Source organism: Canis aureus, chromosome 8 (assembly GCF_053574225.1).
Source record: "Canis aureus isolate CA01 chromosome 8, VMU_Caureus_v.1.0, whole genome shotgun sequence".
NCBI lineage: Eukaryota > Metazoa > Chordata > Mammalia > Carnivora > Canidae > Canis > Canis aureus.
Genome location: NC_135618.1, coordinates 54,132,151 through 54,152,098, shown reverse-complemented (window position 1 = coordinate 54,152,098; position 19,948 = coordinate 54,132,151). Strand labels below are relative to the sequence as shown.

Here is a 19,948-nt window from a genome sequence, read left to right as displayed (position 1 = left end):
GTCAGTTAAGCTCTGATAATACCCTACCCAGTTAGGGTTAGGTTAACTAGTTTTGTCCTGCGGGCAGGTCTTGTTATAAAGAAAAGAGTTGTCTGATATATTTCAAAATGATTCCTCTTCTCTTCTCCCTGCTGGAAGCATGCAGGGTTTTTTCCCTCTGATTACTGTAATAATCTGCTTGTAGATATCCCCCATGATTTCTTACCTGGAATCTTTACCTCTCAGAATTGTCCATACAGCACACTCAGCAATTCAATTACAGATCAGGGTTTCCGATCCTGGCCCTGGTTACCACCGTGGTTTCTGCTTGTAAGTCTCTGCTCGGGTAAGCCAGGACTACCTGTATTTGCCTATCTCTCCAATCTTGGCTGCAGTGGTTTGCCCTGTTTCATCATCTCTCTTTCATATTCTAGAAGAGTTTGTTGATATTTCAGTTTGTTCAGCTTTTTACTTGTTATGACAGAGTGGCAATTTCCAACCTTTTTATGTGCTGGACTGGAAACAAGAGCGTCTGTTCAGTTTTGAAGGTCCTTGCTTACTATGGGAATCTTAGGTTAAGCTACCCAACCTTGCAGTGAGTCCAAAGTTTCACCTATCTCAGTACTGGCATTGGAACTTGCTTCAGGAAAATTAGCTTTTGCATTTTTAAATTACTATCAAGTTCCAGCTTGATAATTTTTTTCTGTACAGTTTTCCTTTTGAATTGTTGTAATGTTCTTTGTGAGTCTAAGTAAATCATTAAAAAACAATTTTACTTTATGTTTCCAGTATGTATTTTTATTTAGTAGAAGACCTTTTCTGAGAGTATAATCTACCGTTCTATAAAAAGAGCAACTGTTTTCTTTCTTTCTCCTTTTCTGAACAATCTGGATAATGTACCTAAAAATTATCCAGAAAAGGAGAAAGAAAGAAATATAACATTTGGAAAAACAGCATATGTGAGATACTTTGTGGTTAATTCCATATCTTCAGCATTGCATGCAATAAATGCTCCATCAATCTTATGAATGAATGACTAAATGAATATTCAACTGCCTAAAAGACATATTTATCTGAATATTTAGGTATAATTAATATGGTCAATTCTGAATTAATGATCTTTCCCACGTAGTGGTTTCTCCCTTTAATTGAGCATGCACTCATGTGTATATGTATCCATTTCCTATCATATCCTCCTCTCTATTCTTACTGTGACTTCCTTTGTGCAGTCCAATACCATTCACTTCTTTATCATCATTATAGACTCCATGTTTTTAATCTTGTATCTTGACCATCTGGCTACCACGCTGATGATAGAGTGATCATTCAAGCTGGAGACTCAAGAAGTCAAAATTCTTAAAGGGCTTACCATGTCTCTGCTTAATGATTAGAATAACGTAGTGGGAATAGAGGTAAATATAGAGCTGGCTATAAATGACTCTACCATGAGTACAGAGAAGTACTTACTGAATTTAGCCACAAAAGCAGAATTATTGATTTTTATGTTACACATCCAGATTATTTTCTTGAAGCAGTAAAGGAAGTTTATTGTTCTAGTTTACATTTCATAAACATTGCCTGTCTCAGGGACCAAGGAAAGGCAGAAGATAGATGGTCAGGGGGAAACCTTAAAGAATTATCAAAAGAGGGTGCCTAAGTGGCTCAGTCAGTTAAGTGTCTTCTCAGGTTGTCATCCCAGAGTCCTGGGATCCTGTCCTGCATTGGACTCCCTGCTGGTGGGGAGTCTGCTTCTTCCTCTCCCTCTACCCCTCCTCTCTGCTTGTGTGTGCTCTCTTTCTCTTACACATGCACACTCTCTCTCAAATAAATAAATAAATAAATAAAGTCTTAAAAAAGAGTTATCAAAGCTAAAAAGGTTACTTAATCTCAATAATTTAATTCTAGATGAATACATATTAACAGGTCTGTCTTACTGGTTGATTCCTATAATAGACTGGTTAGAGCCTCTGCTATTTTGAGAAAGTTTCTTGGCATTATCATGGATAATATCTCAGAGAAATTATTCCAAAGGAGCTTGGTATAAAGCTCAGTAAAAATAACTCTTAGGAGGGGCGTCTGGGTGGCTCAGCCATTGAGTATCTGCCTTTGGCTCAGGTCGTGATCTTGGAGTCCTGGGATGGAGTCCAGCATTGGTATCCCAAGAGGGAGCCTGCTCCTCCCTCTGCCTGTGTCTCTGCCTCTCTCTCTCTGTGTCTCTCATGAATAAATAAATAAAATCTTTAAAAAAGTAACTCATAGGAAAAGGATATGAGGATATGAAGCAAAACAAAGTAAAAATTTAACACAAGGCAGCCCTGCCTACATTACCTGGGAAAGTTGTTGCTATGAATTCTTTGAACTTCTCTAGTTTACTTTTATTGTTTTCAAACTTAATCTTTGCTGTCAGACTGTATGCATTACCAAATTTGTTCTTGAGGTGCTGAGGGCTGCCCAGGCACTTGAACTTCCCCTTTACCATAATGGCCAATCTGGTACAGAGGGCCTCACATTCTTCCATGCTAGGGGGACAAAGGAGGTATGGTTAAAGAGATTCCCCTTCAGCAGGCAAATTCCGTATATCAAAACTGAGCTAGAATTATAAAGTAACAGTTGTAGTAGGAAAGCTTGGTAATGCAGATGATCACTACTAAGACCATAACTGGAAAGAGGAGATCTTAAAATTCAAAGCAGTTGATTCCTAAATAATAATAGGAACACAGTTCCTTAACTTCCTATCTTCTGTTATTTCTGGATTACTGGATTCAGCTGAGGATTCTTGGCATCAATCAAGAATCAGCCTCTACTCATAGTCCCTCCTACATAACTCATGTACTTAGACAAGTTCACTGACTTATACTCCTGGTTCCACCTAATTCCCTCCTATACTCTTCTGACTCTCAACCAAGCTTCCCAATGGGTCATACCTGTGGGAAGTTATGATGATAGCTTTGCTTCTACACATCCATGTAATGGTGTTCCACAGCAGGCGCCTGGCTACTGGGTCTAAGCCAGTAGATGGCTCATCCAGAAAGACAACTGAAGACTCTCCCATTAGGGCAATAGCAGTATTCAGTCTACGTCTGTTTCCTTCACTTTATTGACAAAGAAGGAGAAAGTAGATGAAAAAGAAGATAAAGGTACACATGTCATTAATTCATAGGAATTAGGTCATCTATACAGAATGATGATTTGATATGACTCACAAAGCAGTAGGCCCAAGTCCAGATGCATGTATCAATTCATTTTCACTGAAATAACTTTTTTTCTTGGTAATTTATTACAGCATCATTATTGGTAAAATATTTTTGTTTTGGGGAGACAAAAACCTTAAAGAAATAGGGATGAAGGCACTTTTTTAAAAAATGAAGCTCAGAGTCTACAGCTCACATCTGCAAAAGGTTAATTTCATGTAAGTGGGATCTGCCTTATTCCTGACATCTGAACGCTGACAGGATATTAGACTGTCTCACAGTCATTACCTCTGTGTGACAGATGGATTGGGTTGAGTTTGCAGGCTTTCATTCTAAATAGTAGAAACACAAGTAGGCAGCTTAATTGCAACAGCATAATGTCTGACCTGTATATGTGGACAAAATCATCAGCATTTGCTTCCAGTTGCACTGCATACAAAAAGGTTTCCACATACTTGGAAATGTCTGGCTCAGGGACCCCTCTCAGTCTGGCATACATGATCAGTACTTCCTGACCTGTCATGTGGTTCAGCACGGGGTCATCTTGAGGACAGTAGCCAATTCTTGACCTAATCTGAATCAAGAGAGTAATCATAAGGATAGATCTAAGTCAACTATTCCACTGAGCATATAGTTTACATGAATAAGATAGAAAACCTGGTTTTCTAGCCCATGTTACTAAGAAGGTTTGATACCCAAAGAGCTCCCAACAAGTATTATCTCTTTTCCAGGTAGAATCCACTGTAGTAAGATGGAATACTAACATCTCTAACTGGAATTTTCAACACATATCCATTGTGCCCTGCTATGTACCCAAGACAGAATTTTGTTAGAGGAAATTGCCTATTTAAATATCATTGGAAAAACTCTTCTATTGAATCAATTAAAATAATATATAGGATTTTATTTCTAATAATGGTCAAGTTATTTCGATTAAGAAGTATATGATATATATCATACATATACATATGCATATATATATATGCATACATTATATGCATAAAAATACAAAATAAACAAGTCAGACCATATCAAACTAAAAAGCTTTTGCACAGCAATGGAAACTATCAATAAAATGAAAGGGCAACCTATTGAATATTTGCAAATGATGTATTTGATAAGGGGTTAATATCCAAACTACATAAGGAACTTACACAATTCAATAGCAAACAAGCAATCTTATTAAAAAATGAGTCTGAACAGCAACATTTTTCCAAAGAAGATGTCCATGACCAACAGAAACATGAAAAGGTGCTCAATATTACTAATAATCAGTGAAATACAAACAGAAACCACAATGATTTATCACCTCACACCTGTTAGAATGGCTATTATCAAAAAAAACCAAGAGATAACAAATGCTGGTGAGGATGTGGAGAAAAGGGAAGCCTGTGCATGGCCAGTGGAAATGTATATTGGTACAGCCAGTAGAGAAAAGAGTTTGAAGTTTCCTCAAAAGATTAAACATTGAACTACCATATGATCTATTAGTTCTACTTCTGGGTATTTATCTGAAGGAAATGCAAACACTAACTCAAAAAGATAACCACATAATAAAAAAGGTATCTGCTGTTCATTGCAGCATTATTTATCATAGCCAAGACATGGAAACATGAATCCAATGATGGTTGAATGTATAAAGAAATATTATATGTATATGTTGTATATTTATACAATGAAATATTATTCAGCCATAAAAATACAGAAATCCTGACATTTGTGACAACATTGATGGCTCTTTAGGGCATTATGCTATGTGAAATAAGTCAGTCAGAGAGACACAGTATGATCTCACTTATATGTAAACTTTATTTTTGTTTTAAGTATATTGTTATTTTATATTCAGTTTTAATTTTTCTAGGATCTGAACATTTAGATATCGTTGTTCTTATCTACTCTTTAAAAGTTTATGGAATAGCCTCTATGAAGCCATCTGGTACTTTATCTTATTTCATTGAAGAGTGAATCTTTGACAAGTTTATTTCTGTAAAAATTTTGAAAGTTTCAGTTTTCTGTTTATTTCTTTTGACATCAGTTTTAATAATTTGTAGTTAGAAAGTTATGAGTTCCATTAAATTTTAAATTTTATTGGGATGACTGGGTAGTTCAGTTGGTCAAGTGTTTGACTCTTGGTTTTGGCTTGGGCTATGATCTCAGGGTCATGGATTCAAGCCCTGAATCAGATTCTGTGCTTGGTGTGGAGTCTGCTTGTCCCTCACCTTCCGCTCCTCCACACATCCGCTCTCTCAAATAAAATGTTAAATAAAATCTTTTTTAAAAATTTAAATTTTACTTGCATGGAATTCAAGTGCTTTGTGTTTCTTATTTCTTTTTAAAAAGTTTTTACTTAAGTTCCAGTTAGTTAACATAGAGTGTAATATTAGTTTCAGATGTATAATATAATTTCAAGTGATTCAACACTTCCATACATTACCCACTGCTCATCATAACAAGTGCACTCCTTAATCCCCATCACCCATTCCCCTACCTACCTCTCCTCTGGTAACCATCAATTTGTTCTTTATAGTTAAAGAGCCTGTCTCTCGATTTGCCTTTCTTTTTTCCCTTCCTATTCATTTTTTTTGTTTCTTAAATTCCATATATGGGTGAAATCATATGGTATTTGCTTTTCTCTGACTGACTTATTTTGCTTAGCATAATACTCTGTAGCTCCATCCATTTTGTTGCAAATGGCAAGATTTCATTCTTTATGGCTGAATAATATTCCATTGTGTACATATACCATATCTTTATCCGTTCATCATTTGATGGACACTTGGGCTGTTTCCATGACTTGGTTATTGTAGATAATGCTGCTAAGACATCACTGATTGTCAGAGAAATACAAATCAAAACTACAATGAGATATCACCTTACACCTGTCAGAATGGCTATAATCAACAATACAAGAGACAACGGGTATTGGTGAGGATGTGGAGAAAAGGGAATCCTCTTGCACTGCTGGCGGGAATACAAACTGGTGCCATCACTGAAAAACAATATGGAGGTTCCTCAAAAAATTAAAAATAAAACTACCCTACAATCCAGCAATTGCACCACTAGGTATTTACCAAAAGAACAGAAAAATACTATTTTAAAAGGATAAATGCATTCCAATGTTTATAGCAGCATTATCTTATCATTTCTTCGAAATATATTTATATCTCCTTTTTAGGGGCAGGTTTTCCATTTCTTTATTTTAACAAAGTTCTAGTTGTCTTAATTGTTGGTTAGCTGGCTTTATATTTTTAATTATTAATGTATGCACTTGTCTACATTTTTATATGTTTTCCTTCCATTCATTTTTAAAAATGTTTTTCTTTTTTATTGAAATGAGTGTATAATGTATATGTATATTATTCACCCAATAGTTAGTTATTGCATCTCATAGTTTCTTAAATATAAGGTTTTCATTATTTTCTAGAAATTTTTGTAATTTGTGGGGCACCTGGGTGACTCACCTTCAGCTCAGTTTGGGATTGAGCCCTACATCAGGCTCCCTGTTTAGTGAGGGGCATCCTTCTCCATCCCCCCCCATTGTGCTCTCTCCTGCTCTCTCTCTCTTTTTAAAAAATATTTTATTTATTTTTTCATTAGAGACACACAGAGAGAGGCAGAGACATAGGCAGAGAGAGAAGCAGGCTCCCCATGGGCAGCCTGATGCGGGACTCAATCCAAGGACCCCAGGATTTTATTTATTTATTTGAGAGAGACAGCAAGAGCATGAGCAGTGGGAAGAGGGAGATGGAGAGGGAGAGAGAGACAAGCAGACGCCAAGCAGAGCAGGGAGTCTGATATGGGACTCAATCCCAGAACTTCAGGATCAAGACCTAAGCCAAAGACAGATGCTTAACTGACAGAGTCACCCAGGTGCCCCTTTAAACCTAATATTTTTGACTACAGGTGTGTTTTTAGTGATCTTTGGCTAATGAGTTTTACTATAACAATGACTTAGAATCAAGTGCCCATCAAAGAGAAAGAGTGATATATTTACTTACCTAAAAGTTTTTGCAAGATGAAAACAGTATGAGCTAAGTCACGAAGCAAACATGAAATATATTTGAAACTCATGTTGCAGAAAATGATAATATATGAAGAACTCGAGGAAATTAATAAAAGTGTCAATAATTTAAAGATGTATAAAGATTATAGATAGACATTCATAGGAAAGGAAATGTAAATGACTTTTAGACATATAAAAAGTTGGAGTGATGTCAACAAGATGGTGGAATAGGAAGCTCCTCAATTTCTCTCTTGATGGATGCACCAAATAAACAGATGCCTATGGCTCAATTCCTTTTGAGAGAAATACAGAAAAAATTAAGAGACTCCTACATATTGGGTAAGAAAATGCCCACATCAAAATGGGTAGGAAAAGCTGAGACACACTCGTTCTGTAAACCCTGCTGTTAGCATACTGCCTTAACAATTAGAAGGGAGTCCCAACTCCCAACTTCTCCTTGAGGAGTGAAAGCTTTGGCCACACATCTTTTTTTTTTTTTTTTTTTTTTTTAACTGAAGCCTGAAGAATGGAGAGAAGTTAGCCAGTTAAGATAGGGGAAGTCATTGTGAGCTTAGTAAGTGTAGTTGCTAAGTTGGAAGTCTCACCCTATAACAAGTAAATATTTTTGTTTGTTTTAAGTTTATTTTTTAGTAATTTGTACACCCAGTGTACAACCTAGAGACCAAGAGTCACATGCTCCACCTACTGAGCCAGATAGGTGTCCAGAACCCTTAACTTCTGTGGCTGCCATCTAAGGGACCAGATCCCAAATTACCCAGCTCAGAGCTACGTGGCTTGACATTTATTTGTCCTTAGGACCACAGAAAGCAAAGATGTATTTTATTTTATTTAAAAAAGTTTGGGATCCCTGGGTGGCGCAGCGGTTTGGCGCCTGCCTTTGGCCCAGGGCGCGATCCTGGAGACCCGGGATCGAATCCCATATCAGGCTCCCGATGCATGGAGCCTGCTTCTCCCTCTGCCTGTGTCTCTGCCTCTCTCTCTCTCTCTCTGTGACTATCATAAGTAAATAAATAAAAATTAAAAAAAAAGTTTATTTTATTTTCATTTTTATTTTAATTTCAGTTAGTTAAAAAATAATTTCCGTTAGTTAACATACAGTGTTATATTAATTTCAGGTGTACAATATAGTAATTCAACAGTTCCATACATTACCTTGTGCTCATCAGGACAAGTGTACACCTTAATCCCCATCACCTATTTAACCCAACTCCCCCATCCACCTCTCCTCTGGTAACCATAAGATTGTTCTCTATAATTCAGAGTCAAGGAGGTGATTTTAAACAAGCATGTAATCATTTGCTGTGACTATACCATCAGGTTCAGTGCAGAAGGAAAAGGGGAAAACATCCAGTTCCCATATTCTCCCTATAATGGTTAGACTGAATACTTTCCCAAATGCAGATGGAGAGTTGTGCTTCCATTTGGTCTGCATTTGGGGGCTTATAGAACAGATAATTAGTTGTTTTTCAGAAGCCTGGATTAGCATGTAGGAATTTCCTGTACCTTTCTCTACGGCTTCCTCCAATGATAAAACCGTTTCTAGCTTCTCTGTGAAAGGAGTTTGTCTACATATATGGCACCCTGTGCTACTGGCTCTTGTGGGACTGGCTCCTAAATCATCTAACTCTGGGAGCTAATGTTTCTCAGCATTTGCTCGTCCCCCAGGACCATAGAGAACAAACACAAGCACTCCAGGCAGCTATTCCCACTGGCTAGGGACAAAGAGAACACAAAGAGAACAGGCAAAAGCACCTAGCTATGTTTCTCCCTGAAAGGGCTTAGACTGTGTATCTAACATTACAACTTTCCCAGCTGCAGTCCAAAGGTTACGCTTCTAATTATCTTGCATCTAGGAGCTAATGGGCAGGCACTTTGTAGTACTTCAGCAGCCGGAATGTGTGTGTACCTTTCCTTTGCCTTGAAAGCACTGATGAAACTTGACATAACCTAATTTCCCAGGGGCCACTAAGAACAAAGATGGCAGTTTGGACAAGCACAAAGGTTTGAGAGGCACCTGTATCTCCAGCTGGGCTGATTGGCAAGGGTTATCTCCTACTAGCTTCTACAAGGCCACTCTGTTAAGACTAGGAGAGATGGTTTCTACATAAAGTATAGAAACAAATTCAAAGAGCTAAGGGAAATGAAGGAACAGAGAAATAAAAGAACAAACAAAGAATAAGTTAAATCTCCAGAAAATGACCCTAATGGGATGGAGATAAATGACTTATTTACCTGACAGAGAATTCAAAATAATGGTCATAAAGATGCTCACTGAGGTAAAGGAGAGAAGTGCATGAACAAAGTGAGAATTTCAATAAAGAGAAAATATTAAAAAGTATGAAACATAAATCATAGAGGTGAAGATTATGATAACTGGATTGAAAATTCAATAGCAGGGATCAACATCAGACCAAATGAGGTGGAAGATAAGATCAGTGAACTCAAAGACAAGCCAGTGGAAATCATCTAGAGAAGAAAAAAGAATTAAAAAGAGGGATGATACTTTAAAGGACTTATGGGATACCAGTAAGTCTACCAATATTCGCACTATGGGAGTCTCAGAAAACAAAGAAAGAGAGAAGGAGCAGAAAGTTTATTCAAAGAAGTAGTGGCCAGCTTTCCATGCTGTCCAGAGAAGAGATACTGTCATAACTTAAAGGAAAACTTTCTTTTTTTTTATTTATGGAAAACTTTCATCATGTCTGGAGACCTTGGTGTCTTGTAAATGAAGAAGAAAGGTATGGGACCAACCTTGAGTTCCAAATGGAACAGCACTTCTTTTTTTTTTTAATATATTACTAAATTTTATTCCTAGTATTTTGTGAAGAATTTTTGCATCTGCATGTGTGAAAGATGTTGGCCTTTGGCTTTCTTTCTTTCTTTCTTTCTTTCTTTCTTTCTTTTGCCTTTGTTTTTGTTCTTTTGGTTTTTTGTTTACTTATTGAGATATAATTGACATAGAACAGCACTTCTACAAAAGGAAAAGTGATAGCATCCGTATCAAAAATCTGAAGAGAACCTGAGATGTTTCTGCTAGTAGCTCATGCCATTGCTGACACTGAAAACCTGGCTGATGTGTGTCTTATCCTCCAGGAATATTGCCCAGCAAACTGTGTTGAAGTTTGCTACTGTCACTGAGAGCTTTCCCCTAAGGTCAGGAACACGACAGGGATGTCCACTCTAACTACTGTTGTTCAACATAGAAGTCCTAGCCTCAGCAATCAGATAGCAAAAAGAAATAAAAGGCATCTAAATTGTCAAGGAAGAAAGCAAACTCTCAGTCTTTGCAGATGACATGATACTCTATGTGGAAAACCCAAAGACTCCATTGAAAAATTGCTAGATCTCTATAGCAAAGAGGCAGGATATAGAATCAATGACAGAAATCAGTTGCATTTCTTTTTTTTTTCAGTTGTATTTCTATACACTAACAATGAGACAAAAAAAAGAGAAATTAAGGAACCGATCCCACTTACAATTGCATCAAAAACCATAAGGTACCTAGGAATAAACTTAACCAAAGAAGTAAAGGATCTGTACTCTAAAAACTATAGAACACTTATGAAAGAAATTGAAGAAGACACAAAGAAATGGAAAAACATTCCATGCTCATGGATTGGACCAACAAATATTGTCAAATGTCTATTTTACCCAAAGCAATCTACACATTCAGTGCAATCTCTATCATAAAACTATGAATATTTTTTCACAGAGCTGGAACAAACAACCCTAAAATTCATATAGAACCAGAAAAGACCAAAGGGCTATTGAAAAAGAAAACCAAAGCTGGAGGCATTACAATTCTGGACTTTAAGCTGTATTACAGAGCTCCAATCATCAAGACAGTATGGTACAGGCACAAAAATAGATGCATAGATCAGTAGAACAGGATAGAGAACTCAGAAATGGGACTCTCGACTCTCTGGTTAACTAATATTTGACAAATCAGGAAAGAATATCCAATGGAAAAAAGAGTTTCTTCAACAAATGGTGTTGGGGGATGCGTGGGTGTCTCAGCAGTTAAGTGCCCACTTTCAGCTTAAGGCATGATTCTGGAGTCCTGAGATGGGAGTCCCACATCAGGTTCCCTGTATGAAGCCTGCTTCTCCCTCTGCCTATGTCTCTGCCTTTCTCTCTGTCTGTGTCTCTCATGAATAAATAAAATCTTTAAAAAATGGTGTTGGAAAAATTGGACAGTCACTTGGAGAAGAATGAAACTGGACCACTTTCTTATACCACATACTAAAATAAACTCAAAATGGCTGCAAGACCTCAATGTGAGACAGAAATCCATCAAAATCCCAGAGGAGAACACAGGCAGCAACTCTATGACTTCAGCCACAGCAGCAAAAAAGGCATGTCTTCAAAGGCAAGGAAGGCAAGGGAAACAAAAGCAAAAAATGAACTATTGGGACCTCATCAAGACACAAAGCTTTTGCATAGCAAAGGAAACATTCAACAAAACTAAAAGACAACCTACAGAAAGGGAGAAGATATTTGCAAATGATAGATAAAGGACTAATATCCAAAATCTATAAAGAACTTATTAAACTCAGGGACACCTATGTGGCTCACTGGTTGCGTATCTGCCTTCAGCTCAGGGTGTGATCCTGGAGACCCAGGGTTGAGTCCTGCATTGGGCTCCCTGCAAGAAGCCTGATTCTCCCTCTGCCGATGTCTCTGCCTTTCTATGTCTATCATGAATAAATAAAAATCTTAAAAAAAGAAATTATCAGTTGAGTTTGGATGTAAAGTTCTGTAGATATCTGTGAAATCCATCTGGTCCAGTGTATCATTTAAAGCTCTCGTTTCTTGGGAGATGTTGTGTTTAGAAGACCTATCGAGTGTAGAAAGTGCTAGATTGAAGTCACCAAGTATAAGTGTATTATTATGTATGTCTTAATTTTGGTTATTAATTTATTGATATATTTGGCAGCTTCCATATATATTGATATATGGGCATATATATTGATGATTGTTAAGTCCTCTTGTTGGATAGATCCTTTAAGTATGATATACTGTCCCTCTTCATCTCTCACTACAGTCTTCAGGGTAAATTTTAGTTTATCTGATATAAGGATGGCTACCCCTGCTTTCTTTTGAGGACCATTTGAATGGTAAATGGTTCTCCAACCTTTTATTTTCAGGCTGTAGGTGTCCTTCTGTCTAAAATGAGTCTCTTGTAGACAGCAAATAGATGGGTCCTGCTTTTTTATCCAGTCTGACACCTGCGCCTTTTGATGAGGTCATTAAGCCCATTCACATTCAGAGTTACTATTGAAAGATATGAGTTTAGTGTCGGGTGGGGGTGAATGGGTGATGGGCACTGAGAGGGGCACTTGACGGGATGAGCACTGGGTGTTATTCTGTATGTTGGCAAATTGAACACCAATAAAAAATAAATTTATTATTAAAAAAAGAAATTATCAAACTCAACATCACTCATCAGGGAAATACAAATCAAAACCATAATGAGATACCACCTCACACCAGTCAGAAATGGATAACATTAACAACTCAGGAAACAATAGATGTTGATGAAGATGTGGAGAAAGGGGAACCCTCTTACATTGTTGGTGGGAATGCATACTGTTGCACCCAGTCAGAAAACAGTATGAAGGTTCCTCAGAAAGTTAAAAATAGAATTACCTTACAACCCAGAAATTGCACTACTAAGTATTTATCTAAAGGATACAAACATAGTGAATAGAAGGGGCACCTGCACCCTAATGTTTATAGTAGCTATGTCCACAATAGCCAACATATGGAAGAAGCCCAGATGCCCATCAACAGATAAATGGATAAAGAAGATGTAGTATGTATATGTATATATAAAAGAGCTACAAAACTGACAGGTAAGTTTACAAAGTGGCAATAGTAAATCTTCTATCAGTAATGATTTTAAAAGTAAGAGAACTAAATCCCCCCTAAAAGACACAGAGTAGCTGAATGCATAAATTACCAGAATCCAACTGTTGTTATCTACAATAAACTCACATTAGATTCAAAGACACAAATAGGCTGGAAGTGAAGGAGTGGAAAAAGATATTCCATGTAAAAGGTATCAAAATATAGCAGGAATGGTAATACCAATCAGACAAAGTAAACTTTAAAGCAAAAACTATCTCTGGAAGCACGGAAGGTCATTACACAATGGTAAAAGGTTCAAATCAACAGGAATATAAAACAAATGTAAATATACATGCACCCAACATCAGAATACCTAAGTATATAAAACAAATATTAATGGAGAAATTGATAACAGACTCGGGGCAATATGGCGGAAGAATAGGGGTCCTCACTCTCCTGGTCCCACCAACTTACCTATATAACTTTCAAATCATCCTGAACACCTATGATTTACCTGAGATTTAAAGAGAGAACAGATGGAATGCTATAGAGAGAAGGGTTTTTGCTTTTAGCAAGAATCATCTAGGGTGGAATTTACTTAGGTCATGGTCGATATTTTTTATTAAGCCCGCTCATACAGCCACTCTTCACTGAGCAAAATGATAGAAGGAAGAACTCACCACAAAAGAAAGAATCAGAAACAGTACTCTCTGTCACAGACTTACAGAAATTGTATTACAATATGATGTCAGAAAGCCAATTCAGAAGCACAATTACAAAGCTACTGGTGGCTCTGGAAAAAAGCATAAAGGATTCAAGAGACTTCATGACTGCAGAATTTAGATCTAATCGGGTCAAAATTAAAAATCAATTAAATGAAATGCAATCCAAACTGGAGGTCCTAATGACGAGGGTAATGAGGTGGAAGGAAGAGTGAGCAATGTAGAAGACAAGTTGATGGCAAGGAAGGAAGCTGAGGAAAAAGGAGAAAAACAATTGAAAGACAATGAGGATACTAAATGAGAAGAACATGCAGCCAAGAATACTTTACCCAGCAAGGCTCTCATTCTGAATAGAAGGAGAGATAAAGAGCTTCCAAGATAGGTAAAAACTGAAAGAATATATGACCACCAAACCAGCTCTTCAAGAAATGTTAAGGGGGACCCTCTAAAAGAAAGAGGAAGTCCCAAAAAATAATCCACTAAAACAAGGACTGAATAGGTATTATGATGACACTAAATTCATATCTTTCAATAGTTATCTGAACGCGACTGGGCTAAATGATCCCATCTAAAGACGCAGGATAGGGACTGGATAAAAAAGCAAGACCCATCTATTTGCTGTCTACAAGAGACTCATTTTGGAACTAAGGACACCTCCAGCCTGAAAATGAAAGGTTGGCGAACCATTTAACATTCAAATGGTCCTCAAAAGAAACCTGGGGTAGCAATACTCATATCTGATAAATTAAAGTTTATCCCAAAGACTGTAGTAAGAGATGAAAAGGGACATTATATCATACTTAAAGGGTGTATCCAACAAGACGACCTAACAATCATGAATATTTATGCCCCTAATGTGGGAGCTGCCAAGTATATCAGTTAATAACCAAAGTAAAGACATACTTAGATAATAATACACTAATAGTAGGAGACTTCAACATGGCATTTCCTGCAAATGACAGATCTTCCAAGCACAACATCACCAAAGAAACAAGGACTTTAAATGATATACTGGACCAGATGGATTTCACAGATATATACAGAACTTTCCAGCCCAACGCAACGGAATACACATTTTTCTCAGGTGCACGTGGAACCTGAATAGACCACATACTGGGTCACAAATCAGGTCTTAATACCAAAGATTGGGATTTTTCCCTGCATATTTTCAAACCACAGTGCTTTGAAACTAGAACTCAATCACAAGAAGAAATTGGGAAGAAACTGAAACACGTGGAGGTTAAAGAGCATTCTACTAAAAGACGAATGGATCAACCAGGAAATTAGAGAAGAATCAAAAAGATTCATGGAAACTAATGAGAATGAAGATACAATCGTTCAAAATCTTTGGGATACAGAGAAAGCAGTCCTAAGAGGGAAATACATCGCAATACAAGCATTCCTCAAAAAATTGGAAAAAACTCAATACACAAGCTAACCTCAAACCTAAAGAAATTGGAGAAAGAACAGCAAGTAAAACCTACACCAGGCAGAAGAGAGATAATAAAGATTGGAGCAGAACTCAATGAAATAGAGACCAGAAGAACTGTGGAACAGATCAACAAAACCAAGAGTTGGTTCTTTGAAAGAATTAGTAAGATAAACCATTAGCCAGCCTTATTAAAAAGAAAAAAGACTCAAACTAATGAAATCATGAATGAAAAAAGGAGAGACCACAACCAATATCAAGGAAATACAAACGATTTAAAAAATGTATTATGAATTGCACCCAAAAGCATAAGATACCTAGGAATAAACCTCACCAAAGAGGTAAAGGATCTATACCCTAAAAACTATAGAACACTTCTGAAAGAAATTGAGGAAGACACAAAGAGATGGAAAAATATTCCATGCTCATGGATTGGCAGAATTAATATTGTGAAAATGTCAATGTTACCCAGGGCAATTTACACGTTTAATGCAATCCCTATCAAAATACCATGGACTTTCTTCAGAGAGTTAGAACAAATTATTTTAAGATTTGTGTGGAATCAGAAAAGACCCCGAATAGCCAGGGGAATTTTAAAAAAGAAAACCATATCTGGGGGCATCACAATGCCAGATTTCAGGTTGTACTACAAAGCTGTGGTCATCAAGACAGTGTGGTACTGGCACAAAAACAGACACATAAATCAATGGAACAGAATAGAGAACCCAGAAGTGGACCCTGAACTTTATGGTCAACTAATATTCGATAAAGGAGGAAAGACTATCCATTGGAAGAAAGACAGTCTCCTCAATAAATGGTGCTGGGAAAATTGGACATCCACATGCAGAAGAATGAAACTAGACCACTCTCTTTCACCATACACAAAGATAAACTCAAAATGGATGAAAGATCTAAATGTGACACAAGATTCCATCAAAATGCTAGAGGAGAACACAGGCAACACCCTTTTTGAACTTGGCGACAGTAACTTCTTGCAAGATACATCCACGAAGGCAAAAGAAACAAAAGCAAAAATGAACTATTGGGACTTCATCAAGATAAGAAGCTTTTGCACAGCAAAGGATACAGTCAACAAAACTAAAAGACAACCTACAGAATGGGAGAAGATATTTGCAAATGACCTATCAGATAAAGGGCTAGTTTCCAAGATCTATAAAGAACTTCTTAAACTCAACACCAAAGAAACAAACAATCCAATCATGAAATGGGCAAAAGATATGAAGAGAAATCTCACAGAGGAAGACATAGACATGGCCAACATGCACATGAGAAAATGCTCTGCATCACTTGCCATCAGGGAAATACAAATCAAAACCACAATGAGATACCACCTCACACCAGTCAGAATGGGGAAAATTAACAAGGCAAGAAACCACAAATGTTGGAGAGGATGCAGAGAAAAGGGAACCCTCTTACACTGTTGGTGGGAATGTGAACTGGTGCAGCCACTCTGGAAAACTGTGTGGAGGTTCCTCAAAGAGTTAAAAATAGACCTGCCCTATGACCCAGCAATTGCACTGTTGGGGATTTACCCCAAAGATTCAGATGCAATGAAACGCCGGGACACCTGCACCCCGATGTTCCTAGCAGCAATGTCCACTATAGCCAAACTGTGGAAGGAGCCTTGGTGTCCATCGAAAGATGAATGGATAAAGAAGATGTGGTTTATGTATACAATGGAATATTACTCAGCCATTAGAAACGACAAATACCCACCATTTGCTTGGACGTGAATGGAACTGGAGGGTATTATGCTGAGTGAAGTAAGTCAATTGGAGAAGGACAAACAGTGTATGTTCTCATTCATTTGGAGAATACAAATAATAGTGAAAGGGAATATAAGGGAAGGGAGAAGAAATGTGTGGGAAATATCAGAAAGGGAGACAGAACATAAAGACTCCTAACTCTGGGAAACGAACTAGAGGTGGTGGAAGGGGAGGAGGGCGGGGGGTGGGGGTGAGTGGGTGATGGGCACTGAGGGGGGCACTTGACGGGATGAGCACTGGGTGTTATTCTGTATGTTGGTAAATTGAACACCAATAAAAATTATTTATTAAAAAAAGTATTATGAGCAGCTATATGCCAATAAATTAGGCAATCTAGAAGAAATGGATGCATTTCTGGAAGACCACAAACCACCAAAACTGGAACAGGAAGAAATAGCAAACCTGAACAGGCCAATAACCAGGGAGGAAATTGAAACAGTCATCAAAAACCTCCCAAGATACTAAAGTCCAGGGCCAGACCAGATGGCTTCCCAGGGGAATTCTATTAAACATTTAAAGAAGAAATAATACCTATTCTACTAAAGCTGTTCCGAAGGATAGAAGTGAATGCAATACTTCCAAACTCATTTTATGAGGCCAGCATCACTTTAATTCCAAAACCAGACAAAGACTCCATCAAAAAGGAGAATTATAGATCAATATTCCTGATGAACACAGATGCAAAAATTCTCAACAAGATACTAGCCAATAGGATCCAACAATACATTAAGAAGATTTTTCACCATGAGCAAGTGGGATTTATCCCTGGGATGCAAGGCTGGTTCAACACTCATAAACATCAACATCATAGATCATATCAACAAGAGAAAAAACAAGAACCATCGGATCCTCTCAATATATGCAGAGAAAGCATTTGATAAAATACAGCATCCATTCCTGATCAAAACTCTTCAGAGTGTAGGGATAGAGGGAACATTCCTCAGCATCTTAAGAGCCATCTACAAAAAGCCCACAGTAAATATAATTCTCAATGGGGCAGCACTGGGAGCTTTTCCCCTAAGATCAGGAACAAGACAGGGATGTCCACTGTCACTACTGCTATTCAACATAGTACTAGAAGTCCTAGCCTCAGCAATCATACAACAAAAAGAAATAAAAGGCATTCAAATTGGCAAAGAAGAAGTCAAACTCTCCCTCTTTGCAGATGACATGATACTGTACATAGAAAACCCAAAAGAATTCACCCCAAGATTGCTAGAACTCATACAGCAATGTGGCAGCATGGCAGGATACAAAATCAATGCCCAGAAATTCAATGGCATTTCTATCCACTAATGAGACTGAAGATAGGGAAATTAAGGATTCAATCCCATTTACAATTGCACCTAAAAGCATAAGATACCTAGGAATAAACCTAACCAAAGAGGTAAAGGATCTATACCCTGAAAACTACAGAACACTTCTGAAAGAAATTGAGGAAGACACAAGGAGATGGAAAAATATTCCATGCTCATGGATTGCAAGAATTAATATTGTGAAAATGTCTATGCTACCCAGGGCAATTTACACAGTCAATGCAATCCCTACCAAAATTCCATGAATTTTTCCTCAGAGAGTTGGAACAAGTAATCTTAAGATTTGCGTGGGGATCCCTGGGTGGCGCAGCGGTTTAGCGCCCGCCTTTGGCCCAGGGCCCGATCCTGGAGACCCAGGGTCGAATCCCATGTCGGGCTCCGGTGCATGGAGCCTGCTTCTCCCTCTGCCTGTGTCTCTGCCTCTCTCTCTCTCTCTCTGTGTGACTATCATAAATAAATAAAAGTTAAAATAAAAAGATTTGCGTGGAATCAGAAAAGACTCCAAATAGCAAGACTCCAAATATCCAGGGGAATATTGAAAAAGAAACCAGGGCAGCCCAGGTGGCTCAGTGGTTTAGCATTGCCTTCAGCCTAGGGTGTGATCCTGGAGTCCAGGGATTGAATCCCGTGTCGGGTTCCCTTCATGGAGTCTGCTTCTCTTTCTCCCTCTGCCTGTGTCTCTGTGTCTCTCATGAATAAATAAATAAAATCTTAAAAAAAAAGAAAACCAGAGCCAGGGCATCACAATGCCAGATTTCAAGCTGTACTACAAAGCTCTGATCATCAAGACAGTGTGGTGCTGGCACAAAAACAGACACAGATCAATGAACATGATAGAGAACCCAGAAAAGGGCCATCGACTCTATGGTCAACTAGTATTTGACAAAGCAGGGAAGACTATCTACTGGAAAAAGGACAGTTTCTTCAATAAATGGTGCTGGGGTTATTGGACAGCCATGTGCAGCAGAATGAAACTGCACCATTCTCTTACACCATACACAAAGATAAACTCAAAATGGATTAAAGATCTAAATGTGAGATAAGAATCTATCAAAATCCTAGGGGAAAACACAGGCAACACCCTTTTTGAACTTAGCAACAGCAACTTCTTGCAAGATACATCTATGAAGGCAAGGGAAACAAAAGCGAAAATGAACTATGGGACCTAATCAAGATAAAAAGCTTCTGCACAGCAAAAGAAACAGTCAACAAGACTAAAAGGCAACGTACAGAATTAGAGAAGACATTTGCAAATGACATATCAGTAAAAGGGCTAGTATCCAATATCTATAAAGAACTTATTAAACTCAACACCCAAGAAACAAACAATCCAATCATAAAATGGGCAAAAGGCATGAATAAAAATTTAATCAAAGAAGACATACACATGGCCAACAAGCACATGATAAAATGCTCTGCATTGCTTGCCATCAGGGAAATACAAACCAAAACCACAATGAGATGCCACCTCACACCAGTGACAATGGTGAAAATTAACAAGATAGGAAACAACAAATGTTGGAGAGGATGTAGAGAAAGGGGAACCCTCTTGCACTGTTGATGGGAATGTGAACTGGTACAGCCCCTCTGGAAAACAGTGTGGAGGTTCCTCAAAGAGTTAAAAATAGAGCTACTCTATGAATTGCACCA

General features: G+C 37.7%; 1 protein-coding gene across 9 annotated transcripts in view; it reads right to left on the bottom strand.

Moving 5' to 3' along the window:
* Positions 1–19,948, bottom strand: part of LOC144319118 (phospholipid-transporting ATPase ABCA3-like) — a 194,698-nt gene that overhangs the window by 16,374 nt on the left and 158,376 nt on the right. For 6 of the 9 annotated variants that reach the window (XM_077906913.1, XM_077906917.1, XM_077906916.1 and 3 more), the window contains 3 exons: positions 3,557–3,744; positions 2,904–3,071; positions 2,308–2,498 (listed from right to left, as the gene is read on the bottom strand). The exons of 1 other annotated variant lie outside the window; for it this stretch is intronic. In XM_077906913.1, coding sequence (XP_077763039.1) covers positions 2,308–2,498; positions 2,904–3,071; positions 3,557–3,744 — 547 coding nt within the window. Of the gene's footprint in view, positions 1–2,307; positions 2,499–2,903; positions 3,072–3,182; positions 3,306–3,556; positions 3,745–19,948 lie in introns of those variants that run through there. 2 more of the 9 variants (XM_077906915.1, XR_013385019.1) reach the window with 2 other exon arrangements.